The sequence below is a fragment of the Mytilus californianus genome, unplaced genomic scaffold, assembly GCF_021869535.1.
Source record: "Mytilus californianus isolate M0D057914Y unplaced genomic scaffold, xbMytCali1.0.p SCAF_2, whole genome shotgun sequence".
Taxonomy (NCBI): Eukaryota; Metazoa; Mollusca; class Bivalvia; order Mytilida; family Mytilidae; genus Mytilus; species Mytilus californianus.
Window position 1 is genome coordinate 21,584,836 of NW_026262668.1, and position 24,402 is coordinate 21,609,237.

The 24,402-nt window shown below is 31.3% G+C and overlaps 1 protein-coding gene across 2 annotated transcripts; it reads right to left on the bottom strand.

The window, feature by feature from the left end:
* Positions 1-24,026, bottom strand: LOC127729485 (cysteine-rich venom protein Mr30-like). 2 transcript variants are annotated; one of them, XM_052237322.1, is made up of 13 exons: positions 23,910-24,026; positions 13,939-13,997; positions 12,897-12,996; positions 11,652-11,737; positions 10,488-10,581; positions 9,891-10,033; positions 8,201-8,292; positions 6,943-7,028; positions 5,307-5,399; positions 4,826-4,942; positions 4,103-4,195; positions 3,620-3,736; positions 1-777 (listed from the first exon to the last, which is right to left on the bottom strand). In XM_052237322.1, the coding sequence occupies exons 1-13, from the start codon at positions 23,965-23,967 to the stop codon at positions 527-529; spliced, it is 1,389 nt and encodes a 462-aa protein (XP_052093282.1). In that variant the 5' UTR covers positions 23,968-24,026; the 3' UTR covers positions 1-526. The 2 variants fall into 2 exon arrangements, with proteins under 2 accessions (XP_052093282.1, XP_052093281.1); XM_052237321.1 differs by lacking the exon at positions 23,910-24,026 and adding an exon at positions 22,855-22,963.
* Positions 24,027-24,402: the final 376 nt, after the last annotated feature.

Here is a 24,402-nt window from a genome sequence, read left to right on the forward strand (position 1 = left end):
CTCGAATTGTACTCAGCATGCCCCCACCCAAAATTCAAAGTATCGGCAAAGTGAAAATAAAATAAGTGTTTTGAAGGACCAGAACAACGCACAAACGTCTGTTGAGCTGCTGTCCAAATAAGAAGTGATTCTGTTCTGTAGCATTGGAGAAATGTGTGACTAAATTACATTCGTTTATATTGAGAGAAAAAAACCAAAGTATTGACGAACGGACGGATGGACAAGGTAAACACAACATAGCGCCGACGCCTGAAATAGAGGTATAATAAGAAAATTCTATTATACAAATGAGAGAAAAGATACATGGGGACAACGTATTCGTTTGTTTAATCTACTGAATGGTAATAATAGCCTATCCTGTTTATTATATTCCTAACTTTCTAGAACTTGGCATTTTGTATAGTCACTTGCTTATAGTTCTGTTTGTATGTTGACCTCTTAACATTGACTTTTCCTTGTAAGCATATTTCATGTTTCTTTAATATTTCTGTGATGTCGTAAATATTTATGTTGTAACGAATATTTTTCATAAAATATTGAGCATGGTAACAATGGCTATAGAACTCCAAATTAATAGATTACACATCAAAACACTTGAATTTCTGGACGAGTCGCTTTTCGCAGGATTTGTTGTTTCTGTTACCGCTGTTGTAGATTGAGAAGTGTCAGTCTTCCCAGGACTTGTACTTCTCGATGGAATAGTAACGGGCTCTGAAGTTTTGATCGTTGAAGTACTAGAAATTCCGTCGCTTGGTCCAGTTACTGCAACACCACCATCTACATTAAAATAATTTGAAATTCGTAGTCAAATAACAAAATTATAACGGTTTTGTATTTCAAATGTCAAAGAACATTGAATATGACTACAATGGCTGTCACACTGATTCTGAGAATCGAAATGAAAGTCGAAGAACATGTACTTCCCTTTTCACCAGATGTGTCAGTTGTAGATAGGTCGTAACTTACTACTCCTTTTTCATTACTTTTAAATTCTTTTTTATTGGCCCATGGTTTGTTCTGTTTGATATTTGTTATCCTTTGTTGTGTTTTTACAAATAAATTCAAACGTATTATATCATTTATTTTTTTTTTATTATTCTAGAGTTGCTTATTATTAACCTTGTATAAACTGCCTCTATGTCAGTTCAGAACGTTTAATTTTCAGTAGTTTTTAGGCTTCATAAAATTGTGTTCCAGAACAAACATACTTAGATCATAAAACGCAAGTATCTCTTAACTAGAAAATTTTAAGGCACGGAATATCATACAAGAGCAGTGCTCATCTTCCGCCTCAATTATTGAGAAGCCTAGCAAATTCTTCAAACAATAAAGAAAAGTCATATACAAAAACGTTTTACGTTGTATTAAAAACAACCAATGAGCTAGAAAGCTTAGCTTTGTACAGGCAAAACTAGGACAGGTCTTAACAGCTTGTTCCTGTTGTCTTTGAATGATATGAATTTTGAATTTGGCTTTAAAAAACAAGTCCGCCAGTATTGGTGAACAATTAGTATCCACTGAAATACCGACTGTTTGTTAACATACAAATCTGGCAAACTAAAAAATATGTTGTTGATAAAAAAAAAGTCCATTGTTTCATGATATCATTTACGGGGTTTTTATACGACCGCAAAAATAAAAAATTTTTTGGTCGTATATTGGTATGACGTTGGCGTTTTCGTCGTCGTCGTCCGAAGACACATTGGTTTTCGCACTCTAACTTTAGTTTAAGTGAATGGATCTCCATGAAATTTTACCATAAGGTTCAATACCACAAAAGGAAGGTTGGGATTGATTTTGGGGGTTATGGTACCAACAGTTAAGGAATTAGGGGCCAAAAATAAGCATTTTTGTAACTTCCAGACATAACTTGTGTGTTAGTGTATGTATCTCTCTGACATTGTACCACAAGGTTCCATATCGCAAAGGGAATGCTGGGATTGATTTTGGGGGTAATTGCCTCAAAATTTTAGGAATAAGGGGCCAAAAAAGGGGCAAAAAACAAGCATTTTTCTAGTTTCATGATAATAAGTTGTGTGTAAGTGTATGGATCTTTCTGAAATTGAACTACAAGGTTCCATATCACAAAGGGAAAGCTGGACTTGAGTTTGGGGGTAATTACCCAAAACGTTTAGGAATAAGGGGCCAAAAATAGCATTTTTCTAGTTTCCAGACAATAACTTGTGTTCAAGTGTGTGGATCTCTCTGAAATTGTACTGCAAGGTACCATACCACAAAGGGAAGGCTGGGATTGATTTTGGGGGTAATTGCCTCAAAAGTTTAGGAATTAGGGGCCAAAAAAGGGCAAAAAACAAGCATTTTTTTCTAGTTTCAGGACAATAACTTGTGTGTAAGTGTATGGATATTTATGAAATGTACTACAAGGTTCCATATCACAAAAGGAAAGCTGGGTTTGAGTTTGGGGATAATTGCCCTAAACATTTGGGAATTTGGGGCCAAAAAGGGGCCTAAAACAAGCATTTTTCTAGTTTCCAGACAATAACTTGTGTTCAAGTATATGGATCTCTCTGAAATTGTACTGCAAGGTACCATACCACAAAGGGAAGGCTGGGATTGAGTTTGGGGTTGATGAATCATAAGGGGGTTCAAAAAATTTAGGGGAGGGATTTTTTTTTTCTTTAAAATTTTCCATTTTAAATTGGTTATTTCTGATTTATATATAAAAGCAAACAATAATGATATGGTTTGAATACTAGTAGGTAAATTAAAAAAATTTAAGTTCTTAGACCACATTCATTCTGTGTCAGAAACCTATGATGTGTCAAATATTTAATCACAATCCAAATTCAGTGCTGTATCAATCTTGAATGTTGTGTCCATACTTGCCCCAACTGTTCAGGGTTCGACCTCTGCGGTCGTATCAAGCTGCGCCCAGCGGAGCATTTTATTGTAGTTAAAACTATGTGATTCTTCACAAAGTAAGTAAGGTTTTGTGTCATAAATTAAGAATTCTGCATCTACAATTTCCATTTAAACAGACATAAAACACTGTTTAATGAGAGCACGTAGACGATCATTCTTGTGTAGAGTCTTGAAAATGGCAGCCAATTTTTGTGTTTTTGATAAAATGCACAATATCGTTTTGTTTCAGCTATTAGTCGTACTTTTAACCAAATACAATATTTTGTTTTATGTAAGCCAATATTTGCCCTCTAATATTTTTATTAGATAACCAACAAGTATTATAAATATTTTGTACTTTTCATCAAAAACAAAATTTCTGTGTATGTGTACCAATATTTTTTAAATTATAACAAATACCAAATTCACTTAATGTAAGCAAAACCTGTGAATCAAAATCAGATATTGATCGTTTTTGAGATACCACAGAAAAATGAAAAATATAAAGTGTAAAACAACATCTTCAAAGCAACCTATTGTAAACAGATCAAATCGTATAGTATTCTATATTTTACACATAGAAACAAGTATAACAATGGACAGAAAATATTAGTCAAGTTTTAATAAAGCACTAGAACTGTTACCTGCGATCCTACGTAAAAGTATTCGTACGTAAAACTATTCGTCTATAAAAAAAGATCACTTGCTGTTGCAGCAGAAATACATTAATTTATTACAAGTAAGATATTATACTTACTTAGGCATATTTTACACATATGTGGACAATCTGATGGGACATTACTAAAGGTTTCACAATAACTAGGAGGAAACTGTGTACCACAATATCCTGGATCTGGCATAGTTGCACAGTTCACTATAAGGACAAGAACAATTTATTTGTTACTAACATTATTTTACATCAGAAATATAAAATCAATTTCTAAAGGTATAAAGATCGATGTTAAATTGTGTATTCGAACGGATATAAAATTCCTCTATAAACACAATTACATATGACGTTGTTATCATCAATATTAATAAATACTGTATAATGTATAAAACAGACAGAACTATATTTTTTCAAGAAAACATCGGCTTCATGTTCTTTTTTACATAATGATATTCTACAATACCAATCCCATGGTTAGACTCTGAAATAAGTGCAGCGATATCTGATTTATGGAAGAGAGGCTTTGGTCATAAGAATGCAAAGATGGATCTATAATATAACTAAACTTACAGGAACAATCTGGTCCACCATAACCACTCTTACAATTACATGTACATGTTGATAAATCAAGGGATCCTCCATTTAAACAAACTATATCGCAATCTATAATTTTCAGAAGTATATAAATAAATACATGGATATTTAATTAAACCAGATTTTGGGCTGACGTTAGATTAGAAATAATGCAAACGAAAACTGAAAAATTGACGAACGATATTTGGTAGTCCGGTAAAGGAGTAAGGTCAGGAAGTCTTTAAATTGTGCTATGTTAATTTAATTCTTTAAACTAGATTTTACAAAAAATATTTCTAAAACTTTTAGATTTAAACAGTCGTGATATCTTAAAAAATGTGAAAGTTTTCCATTTGAAACCAATATATGCCATTAAATGCATTTCTACGACAGATTATCTTTTGGAACATATTGAATCAAAATTCGAACAAAATGAATTTGCTATAGAATTTATGCATTTAGGCGAGATACATATTTCGACTTAAATAAAGGCAATAGTAGTATAAAGTAAAATAACAAAAATACCGAACTCCGAGGAAAATTCAAAACGGAAAGTCCCTAATTCAATTGCAAAATTAAAAGTTTTAATAAAGTACTAGAACTGTTACCTGCGATCCTACGTAAAAGTATTCCTACGTAAAAGTATTCGTCAATAAAAAAGAGCACTTGCTGTTGTAGTAGAAAAACATTAATTTATTACAAGTAAGATATTATACTTACTTGGGCATATTTGACACATATGTGGGCAATCTGATGGGACATTACTAAAGGTTGCACAATAACTAGGAGGATACTGTGTACCACAATATCCTGGATCTGTCTTAGTTGCACAGTTCACTATAAGGACAAAAACAATTTTTTTGTTACTAACATTATTTTACATCAGAAATATAAAATCAATTTCTAAAGGTATAAAGATGTTAAATTGTGTATTCGAACGGATATAAAATTCCTCTATAAACACAATTACATATGACGTTGTTATCATCAATATTAATAAATACTGTATAAATGTATAAAATAGACAGAACTATATTTTTTCAAGAAAACATCGGCTTCATGTTCTTTTTTTACATAATGATATTCTACAATACCAATCCCATGGTTAGACTCTGAAATAAGTGCAGCGATATCTGATTTATGGAAGAGAGGCTTTGGTCATAAGAATGCAAAGATGGATCTATAATATAACTAAACTTACAGGAACAATCTGGTCCACTATAACCACTCTTACAATTACATGTACATGTTGATAAATCAAGGGATCCTCCATTTAAACAAACTTTATCGCAATCTATAATTTTCAGAAATGTATAAATAAATACATGGATATTTAATTAAACCAGATTTTGGGCTGACGTTAGATTACATACTTATAACTGAAATAATGCAAACGAAAACTGAAAAATTGACGAACGATATTTGGTAGTCGGGTAAAAGAGTAAGGTCAGGAAGTCTTTAAATTGTACTATGTTAATTTAATTCTTTAAACTAGATTTTACAAAAATTATTTCTGAAACTTTTAGATCTAAACAGTCGTGATATCTTAAAAAATGTGAAAGTTTTCCATTTGAAACCAATATATGCCATTCAATGCATTTCTACGACAGATTATCTTTTAGAACATATTGACTCAAAATTCGAACAAAATGAATTTGCTATAGAATTTATGTATTTAGGCGAGATACATATTTCGACTTAAATAAAGGCAATAGTAGTATAAAGTAAAATAACAAAAATACCGAACTCCGAGGAAAATTCAAAACGGAAAGTCCCTAATTCAATTGCAAAATTAAAAGCTCAAACACATCAAACAAATGGATAACAACTGTCATACTCCTGACTTGGTACAGGCATTTGCTGATCTAGAAAATGGTGGATTGAACCTGGATTTATAGTATAACGATGTTCAATAGTCATAAATCGATTAAGCTAACGTCTTTTGAAGCAAAATCTATCCACATTGTCGCACAAACTGTCGATTCAAGATGTATTTTTTTAAGTGAACAATTACTACGTCGGAATGAGATTAGTTCTTTTTTTCCAGATATTTTATCATACTTTTTCATCGGATGATAATGATAGATATAAAAAGATGTGGTATGAGTGCTAATGAGACAACTCTCGAGCTCCATCCAAGTCACAATTTGTAAAAGTAAACCATTATAGGTCAAAGTACGGCCTTCAACACGGAGCCTTAATAACTAATATCAAAAAGTCTTAGAATTTTAGGGCCTATATTGACACTCAACTATAAGGTATAAACAACAAATCAGGAACCAATAATTCAGTGATTGTCCTTAGTTGCTGTCCGTTATATTTTTTTTCGTTTATTGTTGTAAATCATGAAACCGTGGCCTTTTATATACGCGGTATGAATTTGTTATTTTTAAAGGTCATAACTGTGATCTTTAACTGCTCACATCTTTATCATTGACTCTTCATGAATGAATGACTTATTTGGAATCAAACCATATCTCCTTATTTTGATTAAACATGTATGTTCTTAAAGACCGTCTGTTGATTTTTAGGTGACTGTTATGTTTTTGTTGTTGGGTTGCTGCGGTATTTTAGTGTTGACTCATAACAAACATTTCCTTAAGATTTTCTACATGTCTTGAACATTCGTCTTTACTGGTATAAAAAGAAGCATATTGTACACAACATGGGCTCTGTGAACTGATTTGTTTAACGTATACATACATTTAGGTGAAATGTATTCATAACAATTATATCAAATTTATCACAAAATATGAGGAAAAATGTAAGTAATCATATATTCCCTATCATATTTTTAATTTTGCTAGGAAAGTAATCTTACTCCATATACAACTCACCACATAACTTGTTGGCACAATTTCCCGGACAGTCTTGGCATGGCGTTCCTTGTTTATATGGTTTACTTGTGTCTCCAATGTTACCACTGTTTTATAAAATTATAAAATTGTGACCCTGATATTCATAAAGCAGATTTCGTATTTCGTATATTTCTGTTTGAATTTGTTCTTGTTCGCTTGGAAATTTAAGTTTCAATACCAATAAAATCTATTTTGTGTGTTTTCCCTTATATTTCATTTTTACAATCGGCACCGTCCGTTCATCTTTCCGTTTGCCCATCCGTCCGAAAGACCTTGGTTGAAAACATTCGTCGAACTTTTCGTGGCCTCTATGGAAGGGAATGGTTTTATATTTGGTCTGGAGCTTGATAATTTTGAGTTGTAGCGTTCAAGAAATTTTTACAGCAGCCGTGTAGCCACTTCCTGTTTGCAGTTTGTCTGAAATTTTACAACATTCACTGTATAGGAAAAATTTCGTCAAACTTTTCTTGGCTTCTATAGCAGGGAATTATCTGATATTTGGTCTGGAGCTTACTAATGTTGAGATGTAGCCTTTAAACATTTTTTTTACATCAGTGGTGCAAACACTTTCTGTTTGCTGATGATTTGATATTTTTACAACACTCAGTGTACAAGGATATTTTCGTCAAACTTGTCTTGTCTTATACTGGAGGGAATTATCCAGTTATGCTTCAATATACATATTACTTCAATCAATTACATGAAGCGACACAGTTCCATCCATGGTATTGGTATAGTTTCATATTGAAAAAATGTTTATGCATCAGATGGAAGACTAAATGAATAATGAATCTCTAAAGATTCTCCATAAAAACAAATCACAGCTAGGACAGCAAGGATTAACAAAAAGTGCAACCTTACAGGGTTATTGGAAGGAAAGAAAAATACAATCTGTCCAGGCTTTCGGAAAGGACAAAACAGTGAAACCTAACCAGACAAGCGGACAAAATAGAAAAAAAAAAAAAAAATCCATCCAGGCTTTCAGGAACAAAAGATGCAAAACCTAACCTGGCTATCGAAAAGTACAAAAAAAAGATCAACCCAGGCTCTCAAAAAAGAAAAAGAAACCTTACCTGGCTTTCGGAAAGGACAGAAAACGTACAATTTATGCAAGCTTCCGAAAAGACACAAAAATGCAACATAACCGGTCTAGACCGTAGTATCTTATACATGTTTACCCTTGCAGAAGGTGGAATGCATTTTATACTTTAGTATATAGTATCAATTTCATACATACGCTGGTCCATAATTACACACATACAAATGAATGCGTGTTGTAGTACAGTGGGCATAACCACAACCAAGTTTAATAGAATCTGCCCAAACAACCTGTAAATAAACAAAGGGTAGGATAAACATTTTCTCCTGGATAAGCTTTCGTATATTTATCCACCATTTTCTACATAAGGAAATGCCTGTACTAAGTCAGGAATTTGACAGTTGTTGTTCATTCGTTAGATGTGTTTGAGTTTTTGATTTTGCCATTCTATAAAGGACTTTCGGTTTTGAATTTCCCTTAGAGTTCGGTATTTTGTTAGTTTACTTTTTAAGTACGTTCTCTGCCAATAGTTTTGAAAGAGACATGTAGTATGAATCATAAGCTTTACATATTGTAAGATAGATTAAAGCACCAGTAGTATACCGCCGTTCAACAGTCATAAATCGATTAAGAGAAATCAAATCCGGGTCACAAACCAAAACCGAGGGAAACACATCAACTTTAAGAGGAAAACAACGGAACAACAGCTTCGATGACCTTCTTTCACATCTTCATCATCCGATAGGGTTACATTACATTAGAACTATTCTTTTTTCACCAGTGTTTGAGCAACATGTAAACCGCAGAATAACAACGGACATTTCCCATTAACGACAGCACAGGACACCACAAACTGCGCGTCACACGAATGAATCATCGCCACACAAATTGACGTATTTTGTGACGTATATATAATCTTGAAACTCATACAATTATGTGGAACGAGATCCAAAAATTCACAATTATTTTCACACTAGTCCAAACAATTATCATCATTAAGACAGTCATTTTAAATTAATGCTGTGACGAAGTCATAATTATTTTGACTAACACAATACTTTATCCATGGAAAATAACTCGACTATACTGACAAATAAGATATATGTGAAATGTACCGAAAATACAGAATTCAAACCACAAACGATAAGACATAACACAGTATCCAACTATACTTACAAAAGAAACATCATAACTAAATACATGAATTTTGGATGTATAAATACCGAGACACGTCGCATAGCAATTCAAATTCACACTCGGCAAAACAGTCATATTGAGGAATAGGTCACGTTCGGTACTAAGCAGACAGACGATTTAGATGATAAACCACAATCTAAGACGTGGTAAAAATTTCGTTTGTTAGTTTAGACACAGACACATCGTATAGATAGACCAATTCGTGATGGTGTCCATAAGAGTTACTGAGCGTCACAAAAACAGTCAACATTCAACACTGAGCAAAAATCATATCTCAGTACAAAGGAAATTCAACAAGTACTGCTGAATTTTGCCCGACTATCTTATTGTAAAATACAGAAATAATACAAACATTCAGACAACCATTTGTCTCATTTTTAAGAGACCTTACGGGGAATAATGTATAAAAAAGACAGCCTAACAATTTGTATGATTGAAAACATGTAACAATATTGATGAATGGACAGTCCGATTAGACATGGATTTGATATAAATCTTGCAACCTCAAAGTACAATTATAAAGCTGTGTTGATAAGTACTAAAGATTTGAATATAGCCTTACTATAAAGTTAGTTCGAGGGAAACTTTTCCCAACTCTTTTGAGTCGAAATACAAAGAGTTTAGGATTCTGCCCTTCACTCAAATGTGAACCTTCACTCAAATGTGAACCATAAAATACAAAATAAAATACCTGTGTATAATGTCCAATTTTACTGAAAACATTTTGACCATTGAATGTAAAATCGCTGATCTCATCATACCAGCTTTGTATAGCTTCACTCCAGGCATATTTTCTGGATCCCCAGAAAAGATTTTGACCAAGTCCAAACCTCCCTGTAGAAAGTATAGACGTATATAAATAATCATTGTAGTGAAGTATAATTGGTTATGTAGACCATTGTCTGCTTACATTTCTTTTTTCTTGATGGGCAGCTGTCTATTGGAATAATATCATTATAAGTTGCATGAAGAATCTCACAAACATTTTGTACATAATGGTGGAATGTTAATGGAATGTTGGTGGTGTATTTGTTGTATAGGGCTACAACTGACGATTAACCTTGGCCTCATTGCAATTGTCCAGTTAGTAAAGTATATTTAAGCACATATGTCCTTGTTGAAAGCAAGTACATTTGATTCAATTACAATTAACTATTGAACAGCGGTGTACTACATTCGCCTATATTAACAATGTGTCTGTCTGTCTGTTTGCAATATTTGAATATAAAAGGCCAGATCATGTAATTGCTCTTTTTAGCGGCGAAACACTAATTAGTAATACATGTACCTGGAATGGACCGTTTCAGACCAGGAGACTCATGTGATGTCACACAATTTTCTGCCCATTTTTGAGCTATGTATGCAGTTTCGTCATCCCAGCTCTACAAAAAATATTTATGCGATTATGTATTTCTAATCTTGTTATTAAACATCTGTTGGGGTAATATTTTAGTTTGTATTCGTTTGACTAAACTGGTATCAGGTTTTAACAATTATTTTGTGTTCATATGACTAAGAATTTACTTGGTGTATCAATGATTTTCAATTCGTTTGACTAAGCATAAAACAACATATAAGAAAAAAATGAAAACAACATGTTATAAATTTCATGCGTTCGAAGCGCATTTCGGGATTCACCTTCATCAGGAACGGCCAATGCCAAATATTTGAAAAAGAACAGAATCAGTTGGAGAGCTATACGACCGAAAAGGACATAAGAAATAGCCCAATCCATCAACTTTGTCTGAGTGAGTTGAAACCTTAGATTCTAAAAAAATTATAAGGTGTTATTCGATTGCATTCGGACACATTGGTAGCTACGTGGAAGGGAATTTGGTCAAACTTTGTTTTGGTGGTCGGTGTCAAATGGTCATTGTTAAGTATTAAGTTCCATTTCATACGTAGCAAGCGCTCTATTTAAACATGATATTTTACCAGAAAGAATTTTAGATTTTGTTATAAATGTAGTAACCGTCGTTATATAAAGTCAAAATTAGACTAAATAAGTACTAGTTAGTGAACCGATGAAATTATTATGTGTTCGTATGATCAAATATTTATTGAATGTAAGATTTATTTGGCGTTTGTAAGACTAAGCATAAAACAATAACCATATATTAGGTAGTATCAATTACTCGTTGGTGATTATACAAATTATACAAATAAAAGGCATCGATTGTATTTCGAAACAGTGGTATGGACATGGAAGGGGGTTTGATTTTAATTTACTTTGGCGGCGTCAAAGAATTCTAGGTTCTGTTTTAGATGTAGCAACCGTCGCTATAATAAATCACATTAAGGCGGAAAAGTAAGAAAACACTGAAAATATTAATACGTTATGTATAGAAGTCTATACAATGATCAACCTCTGATTGTGGTCACGCAATTCATGTTATGACTTTTACTGTTGAGAACCGTATTTATTAGAGTGTTTTGCCATTTTTTTATTTACCATTTTCATCATATTTGTAGCTTGAGTGAGAGATCGTAAGGTATTGTGTTTATTTACTATTTCTGTCTTCTCATCTGCGGTAACACCTACAATCAAGAATTGAACAGTTTTATTGTAGGGGAAAACTAAATAATTATTTATTGTAAAACAGAATATTACACAGACATGAAAAGTGGAAGGTTCTTAATTTCACATGAGATACCAATTTCAAGTTTTCAGAGAAAAAGCTTTTTCATTTGATAGATTTCTGGTCAAATATTACGGTAGTGTGACTAGAAATAAGTATATTAGTTTTATTCTCTTATACTTCAGCTTTATTGCACACTTGTTTCGATATGCACGAGACTTTGAACGATCTGGTGAATTTCAATAGTATAGTCTGCGACTTTTTTTAATGAAAGTTCGCCCTTGTTGATTTTTAATGTGCCTGTACATGTTCCCGCTGAAGTTCTCTAGAGTCTGCAAGTATTTCCGGTAATGGTTATCTGGTTCGATTTAGCTTAAATCTTCAATTGCTTCCGGAGATATATCTCTGAATTAATATAGTTTAGGCAAATGAATGATTTGATCCGAGGAAGTATCGCTTTTTTTTGTTTGTTAAACATTAGCCTGCAAGTACGTTCAAGACAAAATTTTAATGATATTGTTATACATAGAGCAAGGAGTGTTCAAAATGAAGTTATACACAGGCTTTAACTCAAGTTTAAGCCTGTTTGTGTTGAATCATCACTATAAACGTAGTAACCTTGACTTTAACCTGAAGTCTGTATGATGATTTTGAGCTGTATGCATCTCTCTTCCAATTGCATGTTTTGTGAAAAAAAAGTACTGCACACAGAAACAAAACAGGATAACGAACGAAATTGGAGATAATTACAATATTTCTAATATACCATATATTTGACGTTGGGAAGAGATGCAGCCCATCAAAATCATTAATTTGAATCGAGGTAAAGATTTACCATTGGTGTCAAATTAATTAGTGGAAACATTTTGAAAATCAGGCAACAAAATGATTGATATTTGATATTGGTTTGATTTTTAATCGGTTATTTAGACTGCAGGTTACATCAGAATTTTGTTCGCATGTCTTAAGTTCAAAAACAATATACCGTACTGATATGTATTAATTTTTCTTATTTTAACATTGAGTCTTTAGAACAGCCAGTAGTTAAATATGGGAAAAAATGTAATTTTGAAATTATATTTCCTTTTATTTTGATAGAACTTTGACTTAATATGTACCTGAAGTGGCTAAATCAGCAGATGATGACGCAGTCAAACATGCAGTGTGTCCTGAATAAAAATTATATTTCTTCAGGGTATTCGACGATTCACAATTAACCTAAAACATACAAGACAAACGTATTCAAACGATATATCTATTAAACACAGCTTGATGTTTGCACCTTTTGTTTTATTGGCGTTTGAACCATTTGAATCAATCGTTCTTATGGTGTTAAATATGACAATGTTCTTTTTAAATCTTTTGGTTTGCTCTTTTTTTTATTAAACATATACATAAACATATACATAAGTTATAAATACATACTTGTTAGCTGGTTCTTAAACCACGATCAGTAGTCTGTTAATAAGCTTTCCTTTCTTATCATTTTCAAATTATTCAAGTGTTTTCAACGTAAGCATGTTTGGATACATTAGTATATTTTTATGATTATCATATATGCAATTGAAAATGATGTATTATATTACAAAAGTTTATTATTTTACATTTAAAGTCACTTGATATTCTTTTCTAAAGTAAATTGCTTTAATTTATTCTTCTTGCTTCCGTAAAAATGTTCATATTCCTGTTTATGTGGAAAAAATATTCCTACATATTGTAGTCAACCATTTCTACAATTCGTTTATAAACAATGAAAATACAATTTTTGTCTGATGAATGCAAAGAATACCTTACATTGAAATTTTGGTAATATTTAAATAATTGACTAAGATAATCAGGTGCAATACTGTTTACGCACTTATACAGTAATACACCTTTGTGATATATGAATCTTTTTTGAAAAGTAAACCGTTCTTATTGTTTTGACGGTGTATTATATGCTTTGTTGAGAATGATCCTGGCTGCCTTTTTTCGATATTTGAATTACTGGTTTCTATAAATAAAAAGATGTGGTATGAGTGCAAAGAGACAACTCTCCATCCAAGTCTCAATGCATCAAAAGTTAACAATTATAGGTCAAAGTACGGCCTTCAACAAGGAGCCTGTCCGTATAATAAGTTATATCTACTTTAAATGAGTATATGATAAATTCATACTTACACTTCTTTTCCTTCTGTACAACTGATTAGTAAAGGTTTCATTCTCAACAAAACTTTGACCTTCAAATGGAAACAAAGGTAAATTGTGGTTATTAGTGGCTTTTTCATTAAAAAAAGAAGTCAATACCCAAAATTCAATACATACCAGATTGACAAGAAATTTTGCCAATTGACCTAAGTGCCAGTCTGTCTAAGAATCAGGCAAATTCGAAAAATGTCAAAACAAGACATATTTGGAATATTCATCTCATTCACAAAATATGTTACCTTTAGTCAGTTAAAATAGAACTGTATAATCAAATTTTAGAAAATCACTTGCAGTATTATGTTTTGGAACTTCGAAGTTCTTTATGGTTTACTATCTTTAATTTTTCTATGTAAAATTAGCCAATTTCAATTTCAAATTATTTTTATTACCAGAACCGTACAATCACAATGATTGTAAAAATAAATACTAAACTAATATAAATTTCAGGTGTGAGCCTCCGTCTCGTGGGTTTTTTGTCTGCTTGTCAAAATTCTTTTCCCAAGATTCTGTTGCTTTCTTCATTGTTCATGTTAGAACACCATTTACAGAGTTACTTCCCCCAGAAGAACTCTTTTAATGTAAACAATATGGATGTCATGCATGTGGTCAGACAATGCTGAACTGTAGTTTTTTAATCTTTTTCTGACGATGAATGTTGGTGTTCACAGTATTCTAAGGATGAAAAAGACAACACGCTAATTGGACAATGTAGTAGATAAATAAAGGCAACAGTAGTATACCGCTGTTCGAAATTCATAAATCGAACTAGTAGAACTTTTGAACCACTTGTCTTGGAACAAACTATGCAAAAACAAAGTCGGAGGGACATTTGATTTTTTACTGTATTGGGACTTTGAGGCTTTTCCCACTTACAATCATACTTCGTTTGTCTGAAACATCGATAAAACATAGGGATATGCATAATATTAAGAGAAGGAAGTGCACAACCGTCTCACAAAGGAAGATCAAATCCAGACAGAGCAGTGGCCATTCAGATGAGCATGGCCTTTTCTACAGAAACAAATTAGACCAGGTACACTATTTACATATTATTATATATTCCAAAGATGATTTTGGACATACACCATTCTCCTCCCCCCTTAATTTTAATGTAAAATTGAAAATGGTTTAAGTTCAACATGAATATAAAAAGAGAGAGGGGGGAGGGGGGGGCTTATATTTTGTATTTTGGCAGATTTTTTTCTGTTAGATTGAAAATAAGTTAATTGTTTTTTTCTCATATTTTATAAAAGGTGTTGAGAAAAACTATCAGCGTTTACTATAAAACTGAAGGAGACCCCTGAAAAGGGAATTTTTTTATTGTCTTTCCGGCAGAAGGTTCACATGTATGCTTTAGCAAATGTTTAAGGTTTCATGCATCATGATGCATATATGCCTAAAAATAACACCTGTATTTCGACTAATGTTCATAGGTAGGCAAAGAATTTGTTTTTAAAAGTTTTTGACTGTTTTAAAAAGGGGAAATAATTTGACTCAATATAAATTGGGCTGGTTCAAAACTTGCAAAAATGTTAAGGGTCCATGTTTAAGCGTAGGTAAGGTTATTTGAGGCACAACTATTTTTTTAAATAGACCTTAAATAAATTAGGGAAGGTGATATTGTAGAAATATTTTTTTTATCTGTTATTTTTTTTAACCACACCTTAACCATACCTTATTGGCTTAATCATGTTAATAGGAGGAATACATTGTATAAAATGTATATTGTTTTTATTAGTGTAGTGCTATAAAAAAATGACAATAAAAGCTTTCAGGTCTACTGTATTCATTTTTAATCATAAAATATTGGGTCATTATTTTTGGTACTTTAAACACACACATATTTTTGGTTTGCATAAGGACCATCACTTTTTTATAATTTTTGAATCTACCTAAAAAAAATGTACCCCTTGAAACTCTAGCTCCCAAGGGTTAAAACATATTCTGCATACATGTAGCTAGTACTCAGGGAAATGATTTTTCTAAGTTGATATTACTTGCATATTATTAAATTGGTCTAAAGTAAGAGCTTCAAAGAAATTTTTATTGTATACATAATTCTTCATGTACATGTATATATTTTTATCAGACTTAACAAATTTGATTTCTTTCTTCAGGGAAATGCCGTAATTGCAGAGGTGATTTGTAACGACGCAGACCTTATTTGAAAGAACTATTTATAGAAGACTATTGCTGAGGTTAACATTAGTTGATTTTTTATATTTTATATACCGGTAATTGAATGTTTACTTCAACCCACCCCCGTTGCGTCCATATTTTAAGGTTAAAAATCTTTTTTATACATAGTTTTATGATATTAGATAAGAATCACTTTAGCTGCAAAATATTTTTTTATCACCCCCCTCCACAACTGGATATGTCATATAACATGTATAGATTTCCCCGTCGGTATGCTGATGCTGAATTACAATATGAATTTTGCATGTTGGTTCATTTTTGAGAAATTGGTGATATCATCTTATGAAATAGGATATATAGATATATATATTACAACAAGAACTAGGTCAATATGACCTACATTTTTCTGCTGGAGCAATTTGGGTTACATTTTTGAAAGGCTAAACAAGAGTTGTGAATAGGGCACCTACGTATGTTTTGTCAACAACTTCAAGAGTTTTTTTTTTGCTTGCACAAAAATCATGCATGATCTTTCCCGACTCAGAAACATAGCCGTGTCGTTAAGAATTGTTATGAATTGCGATTAGGTCAGTTTAAGGGGAACTACTTATGATAAATAAATGATATTTGATGTACATGTACAGTTGTATAAGCATTCAATTTGATGCAGCTCATATCCATGGAGATTATTTGGCCCTGTCCCTTTTGCATAGTTTACATTTAAAAGTTTAATTATATGTGATTATATGTAGATCAGTTAAAGGCGAACCACTTAGGATAATTCAGTGATGTTTTGTATGCAGTTGTATTTAGCATTAATGGCATTTCTTATTTTTACAGTAATGGGTAACTTACTTTAAATATTTTGCATATTTTACATTTAAAAGTTTAATTATATGCGATAATATGTAGATCAGTTAAAAGCGAACCACTTAGGATAATTCAGTGATGTTTTGTATGCAGTTGTATTTAGCATTAATGGCATTTCTTATTTTTACAGTAATGGGTAACTTACTTTAAATATTTTGCATATTTTACATTTAAAAGTTTAATTATATGTGATAATATGTAGATCAGTTAAAGGCGAACCACTTAGGATAATTCAGTGATGTTTTGTATGCAGTTGTATTTAGCATTAATGGCGTTTCTTATTTTCACAGTAATGGTTAACTTACTTTAAATATTTTGCATATTTTACATTTCAGAGTATTGCTATTTGATTTCATTATTTACATTTTTCTGTCAAATTTACATACAGACAAAACATATCTGTGTCAAGTTTATTTTTTTACTTTTACATATTTTAGTGACAAAAAAAGAGGAGAAATACTTTTGATAATTCGAAAAGCGAAAAATGACAAGTGCTTACGAAATCACTGGTAAGCAAAAAAAACGAAACAATCGTCCACCTGGGACTTATACATAAATTTATATATTGGTCCCAGTGTCCACCAACATGTACCAAAATTAATGGTCATTTCCTTAGTGTTTGTTTTTTAAACTTCCATCATTAACATTTCAATCAACCAAACTGATTCATTGAACTTAAAATTATCAACATGAACTGTGAATAAATTGCTATTTTATTTAGATTTTTCACTGAAATTGCAAGATATTGAAGGATTGATGATTAAAAGATTCGACTACAGCAAAGTTCAATCAGGCAAATCAAATTGCGTTGCCAACATTGCTCACTTAAGTAGGAAGATCAAAATGTTTCTAGCGAATGGATATAATGAAAGAGCATGCCGTCAAATTGACAAACATTTCAGTAGAGAACGATGACAACTTAGCCTCTATTTATGGAGAAATTGCATATGACATGTTTGAACTCTAAAAACAGATATACCCAATTTGAAGGACAGATAAAATATTAAGTCATGATAAATATAAAATGACCCGAACAATCTGAATACTGTAAATTCAGAAATTACATGTATGTGACTGAGGTTTAAACATTTGAATGTTGAGATTGGTTGAGTATCACAAGGATACCTTATGTTAAGAAGTTTCCGTCTGTCATATGTATATTGTCCTTGACCTCACTTTCATGGTTCAGCGACTTCTTCAAAAAATAATGTTTTTTTTGTCATGTGAATTTCTCACTTATGACGATGTAATAGGATAACTATATTTGGTATACGGGTTCCTTGCAACGTCTACATGTCCGCCAGACAGGGTTCACTTGACCTCGACCTCATTTCATGGATCAGTGATCATGGTTAAAGTTGCATGATTTAGATTAGGTCTATTTCTCAGATACTATAAGCAGTATGTCAACTACATGTGGTATACACTACTTGTTCCATATTAAGTAACAATAAGTATGTGCTGTTCTTGTAATTGAAAATATTTGAACTTGATTTCTGGCATTTTTTGCTTTTTGGGAAATTGTGGTCCCTGGAAACTATCGGTACCCCAAATTTCTGGAATGAAATAGAATTTCATCAAAACAGCTGTTCTTCAAGAATATTTGATAATTAAAAAAATTGCAGTACAATGAAGAAATACTAGATTTTATATAAACAGCAGATAACATGATACTGAAATAGTGAAAAACTGGGTTTTATATTAACCTCTATTACTTGTTACTTTCGAAAAATCAAATGGCCCTGTTTCCGTAGCAACCATATATAATTGGTCTGAAAAGTATGTATTTCTTTATAACATGTTATGTAGATGATTTGTGCAAGTTTTCATCAAAATCTGAGACTATCATGTTTTTGTCACTGCCTGATCGTTAGGGAGACTGACACTTAAATACTAAGCTAAGTTTTTCATGCAAACATTCCCCGTTTCCATTTCATAATCTAAAGTTTTGTTTTTTTATTAAAATGTTCATGTCTCTTATATTTTATTAGTACTGTAATGTTATTATTACCTTTTTTTGGTCCCCCACCCAGTATACTAGTGCATCTACAGGCAGAGGAAGAAATAAATAAGACTAAATGTTGACTATTACATATTATTAACTATACATAACATCTGATACATTGGTTATTTCACATCCTTTCGTGCGAATATGACCATGGTACATACAGTTTTGCCCTTTCTTTTAGAGGATCTAGACTGTATCTATAGAATAACACGTGGGTGGACACATTAGGTCCACGATTCATCATCTTCGCTAGCCAAGGGTTACGATCCACTTCCCTCCTCTCCACCCTTGGCGGATTGAGATAGAATTTCGGAGACACAAGGTAATGATTTTCATTGGTTGCAGTCGAAACTCGCTGCATCCAATCAAAAAGCGCTTATAACATGATCACGTGTAAATGTAGAAAGTGTATGTAAACAATTGGCACGTGCTTATTGTGCAACAAGTCTTTACATCCCTAAACATACGACTATATTTAGTGAAAATTTGAATGTTTTTAATCAATTAATAGAAGTTTCTGTGTATGTTTCTTGCACAAATGCATGAATGTCAACGTATATTTTCGTTTCCTGCTTTACTAAGTGTGTAGAATCTAGACGCTACCGTGTTTTTACCTCCAAATTAAAGAGTTCAAGTGCTACCATTGGTCAAGAATAATGTATTCGGAATGGGCGTGAATTTAATCTACCGATAGATGGCGCAACATTGTTATCACAAATGTTGGCTTAATCTGCCAAGGGTGGAGATGAGGGAAGTGGATCGAAACCCTTGGCTAGCGAAGATGACGATTCATACACGCAAACACATATCTTATATGTTTTAGGGATTAAATGATATCTAAATAGACTTATAAAATTCAGCTATTTGTATTGTCCCACGTAATTTTTACATTTACTATAGATGTCAATTTTTTTTGTTTAATTGATGTTTTGCATGACCATTTATCACACTTTTATTCAACATTGTTGTAAAACAAATTGACTCAGCCAAAAAAATTAAATAAAGTGTTGATTCATCTATCAAAAAATATTTATTACAAACATTATCTACCAATCAGAAGAGCACAGGACTTCAGTGTTTTACAGAAATCTCTCCCCCAAATGGGCGGTCCCTGAAGGCGTATGTTTATTTACTGAATTTACCCCTATAATGCACATCATAATTTTACACATTTATCAAGTCATAATGCAAGCCTATTTTTATACTTTGTATTCATTATGTCATAGTATAACAGTGTCCCTGTATGACATCTATTAAAGACGAAAATGTTATCAGAAACTATTTATTAGGTTAAGTTAGTATTATGTTACATGGAAATAAAACTGTATTCATACTTCATGTCACAAAGACATATTTTTGTTATTTATCTTTTTTGCTACAATATACTTTTTTACGAAGATATTGACGTTGGTAAACTATCAGTATGGTTTGACTGTGTTTTATATATAATTTTGCCAAAATTATTCGTAAAATGGTCATTTCTGGCCTAATAGTACAAGCATATCAAAGTTAATATCAGCTAACCTTTCTGCAGTGCTGTGTCAATAATAATATTGACACTAGTGACATAAGTTAACCTTTCTGCACTGCAGTGTCAATATTATATAAGTTAACCTTTCTGAACTGATGCAGTGTCCAGATTATATCAACTATCTTTCTGCGCTGCAATGTCCAGATTGTATTGTCCTTTTTACTTTTACACCGTAGCGAAATACTGAAAGTGTTATTTTTACGATTTCTGTAATCTAAAGGTCAATTAATGGTTCTCGTCATACATATACCTCCGGCTTTAATGGAGTTAACAAGTTAATCAAGATAGAAATTTTTTTTAAAACTTAAATTATTATATTTTTTGAGTGTAATAAGGAAATAAGTGAAAGAAAACACTTGATAATTTCCTTATTAATTCTTTTGTAGGATATTAATCTTTTGCCGTTGAAACAAATATAAAAGTCGTTTAAATATAAATAAAATATACTCATCTGTCTTAAAGTTACAAATATTATACTCCTTTGCATAACCATCATTATGACTGGAAGAAAAGACTTTAAAAATTGTCGTGTAGCCGAATTATGTCGCAAAAACACTTTAGTCATAATACTACATTACTTATTACTACAATACAAGATTGTAATAGCTGTTTTGCATGTTACTTCGTCACTTCTCAAAGTATCTCATAGGATTAATCAGCTTTAATTTCTGTCCTTAATTATTGTTTTCCTTGAGTGTAATAAGAAAATAAGTGAAAGAAAACACTTGATAATTTCCTTATAATCTTTTGAAGGATATTAATCTTTTGCCGTTGAAACAAATATAAAAGTCGTTTAGATATAAATAAAATTCACTAATCTGTCTTAAAGTTACAAATATTTTACTCCTTTGCATAACCATCATTATGACTGGAAGTAAAGACTTTAAAAATTGTCGTGTACCCGAATTATGTCGCAAAAACACTTTAGTCATATTACTACATTACTTATCATCTACAATACTAGATTTTAATAGCTGTTTTGCATGTTACTTCGTCGCTTCTCAAAGTATCTCATAGAACTAATCAGCTTTTATTTGTGTCCTAAAGCTAGCATGCACATAAGAGTGTCTGTTGGTGTCTGATTTTCTCACTATTCATTATTTATTTGGATTGTTTGAGGAGTAATTTGAACTCGATTCGAATTTGTGTAAGCACATTGTCAAAAACATACGTATCAAAACCCCATTGCCAAACTATTAAAAAGCTCCAAAAGAAACATATATGAAATGATATTAATTAAGTAACCAACCAAGAATTTCAAAGCCACACGCCACAATGTTCTGAAATGAATATAATACTGGTCTAAGAGAATTTGAGTTTTCGACAAAAGACAAACGATATAAAGCAAATGAACTTTAATAGTTCATTTACTTCTTTTAGCAGTAATCATTACTACATGTAAATAATAATATGAAAATAAGGAGATGTGATACGATTGCCAATGAGACAACTATCTAAAAGAGTCAAAATGACATGAATATAAGCAATTATAGGTCACCGACAAACCCTTACCGTACACAGGCAGCCTGAAAAGACTCTGACAAGAAACATGTGAAACAGTCCAAATAATAAAATGGCTAAACTTGATAGATAAGTACGAAGCACACAAAACTAACATTAAAAAAGCAGACAGAAAAAGAATTACTCGCAGGTCCTGAATGCTAATTTAGAACTAATTACAACTAATAAATAAATTATTTTCTCCAAGACTAAAGTATTGTATATTCTTAATTATTCCTTGCTCGTATCAATATTGTACTGTAATTTATTGTTATTCGGAGCGGAGTTCATAAGTATTTTTGGCGAAACTCTATCATTTAGTTCACTATTTGCAGTTTCGATATCGGTACAGTTTCTGTTTGACAAGAATTTAGAAAAATAAATCATAGGACTGCAATATGAGTTGTAGGTATATTTCGCAGTTTTCTGCTTTTTTGGAAATTCGACTTTTATCAATGTAATATTCTTTTTATCTAGATCATGTATCATAATTAATAAACGACATAAACATTTTAAGGTTTGTTAATTTATAATACATGGATATACAATTATTTATCCTGTATACTAATTAAAGAACGGCGTTAACATTTTAAGGTTTGTTAATTTATAATACATGGATATACAATTATTCATCCTGTATACTAATTAAAGAACGGCGTTAACATTTTAAGATCTGTTATATATATATATATATATATATATATATATATATATATATATATATATATATATATATATATATATATATATATATATATATGTATATAGATATATGAATTTTTCATGTATATTACCTGTTTTATATTATAAATTATTATTATGATAAAAATAATGAACTCACCACTAAGTGAACTTCCAAATATCACAAACATGTAAATATAAAGATGTGATGGATACATTGTTGTCTGTTGTATCTATCTTAGACTGGGTTAATATGACATTTGTACATGTGACATCCGGAATAATATCCGCGTTGCTACGGCTATTTCAGTAACAAGTTGTATAATAATTGCTTTGTAACCCTTTTTTAAATTAAGAATAGGATTTCCTTAATGAATTGTTTAAAATAAAAGAAACTAATATTTATTTAACTTTCCTTAAATTTCTTTTCATGTGGCATTTTGTTTCATATGCACACATTCTTACTTCCCAAACATTATCAAATTAAAAATATCATTAATATGTCATATTGTTCAACAAAATTATACCATATTGAAAAGAGGAATACATATGTACGTGTATATGAATTAAAAGCAGACAGAAAAAGAATTACTCGCAGGTCCTGAAAGCTAATTTAGAACTAATTACAACTAATAAATAAATTATTTTCTCCAAGACTAAAGTATTGTATATTCTTAATTATTCCTTGCTCGTATCAATATTGTACTGTAATTTATTGTTATTCGGAGCGGAGTTAATAAGTATTTTTGGCGAAACTCTATCATTTAGTTCACTATTTGCAGTTTCGATATCGGTACAGTTTCTGTTTGACAAGAATTTAGAAAAATAAATCATAGGACTGCAATATGAGTTGTAGGTATATTTTCGCAGTTTTCTGCTTTTTTGGAAATTCGACTTTTATCAATGTAATATTCTTTTTATCTAGATCATGTATCATAATTAATAAACGACATAAACATTTTAAGGTTTGTTAATTTATAATACATGGATATACAATTATTCATCCTGTATACTAATTAAAGAACGGCGTTAACATTTTAAGGTTTGTTAATTTATAATACATGGATATACAATTATTCATCCTGTATACTAATTAAAGAACGGCGTTAACATTTTAAGATCTGTTATATATATGTATATAGATATATGAATTTTTCATGTATATTACCTGTTTTATATTATAAATTATTATTATGATAAAAATAATGAACTCACCACTAAGTGAACTTCCAAATATCACAAACATGTAAATATAAAGATGTGATGGATACATTGTTGTCTGTTGTATCTATCTTAGACTGGGTTAATATGACATTTGTACATGTGACATCCGGAATAATATCCGCGTTGCTACGGCTATTTCAGTAAAAAGTTGTATAATAATTGCTTTGTAACACTTTTTTAAATTAAGAATAGGATTTCCTTAATGAATTGTTTAAAATAAAAGAAACTAATATTTATTTAACTTTCCTTAAATTTCTTTTCATGTGGCATTTTGTTTCATATGCACACATTCTTACTTCCCAAACATTATCAAATTAAATATCATTAATATGTTATATTGTTCAACAAAATTATACCATATTGAAAAGAGGAATACATATGTACGTGTATATGAATTAAAATTAAATTTATACCAATAGTATCAATAATAATTGTAATATAATGATTGAGTGAATTTGAGTCATTTGATATTTCCGGGATTCGA

Excerpts from the sequence above, each read along its gene's own strand:
- LOC127729485 (XM_052237322.1), bottom strand. The coding sequence starts at position 23,967 with ATGTATCCATCACATCTTTATATTTACATGTTTGTGATATTTGGAAGT. Across the intron at positions 13,998-23,909 it reads ATTTGGAAGTTCACTTAGTG|GTCAAAGTTTTGTTGAGAAT; the intron begins GTGAGTTCATTA and ends TTCCATTTGAAG. Across the intron at positions 5,400-6,942 it reads TTGTGCCAACAAGTTATGTG|ATTGCGATAAAGTTTGTTTA; the intron begins GTGAGTTGTATA and ends TGAAAATTATAG.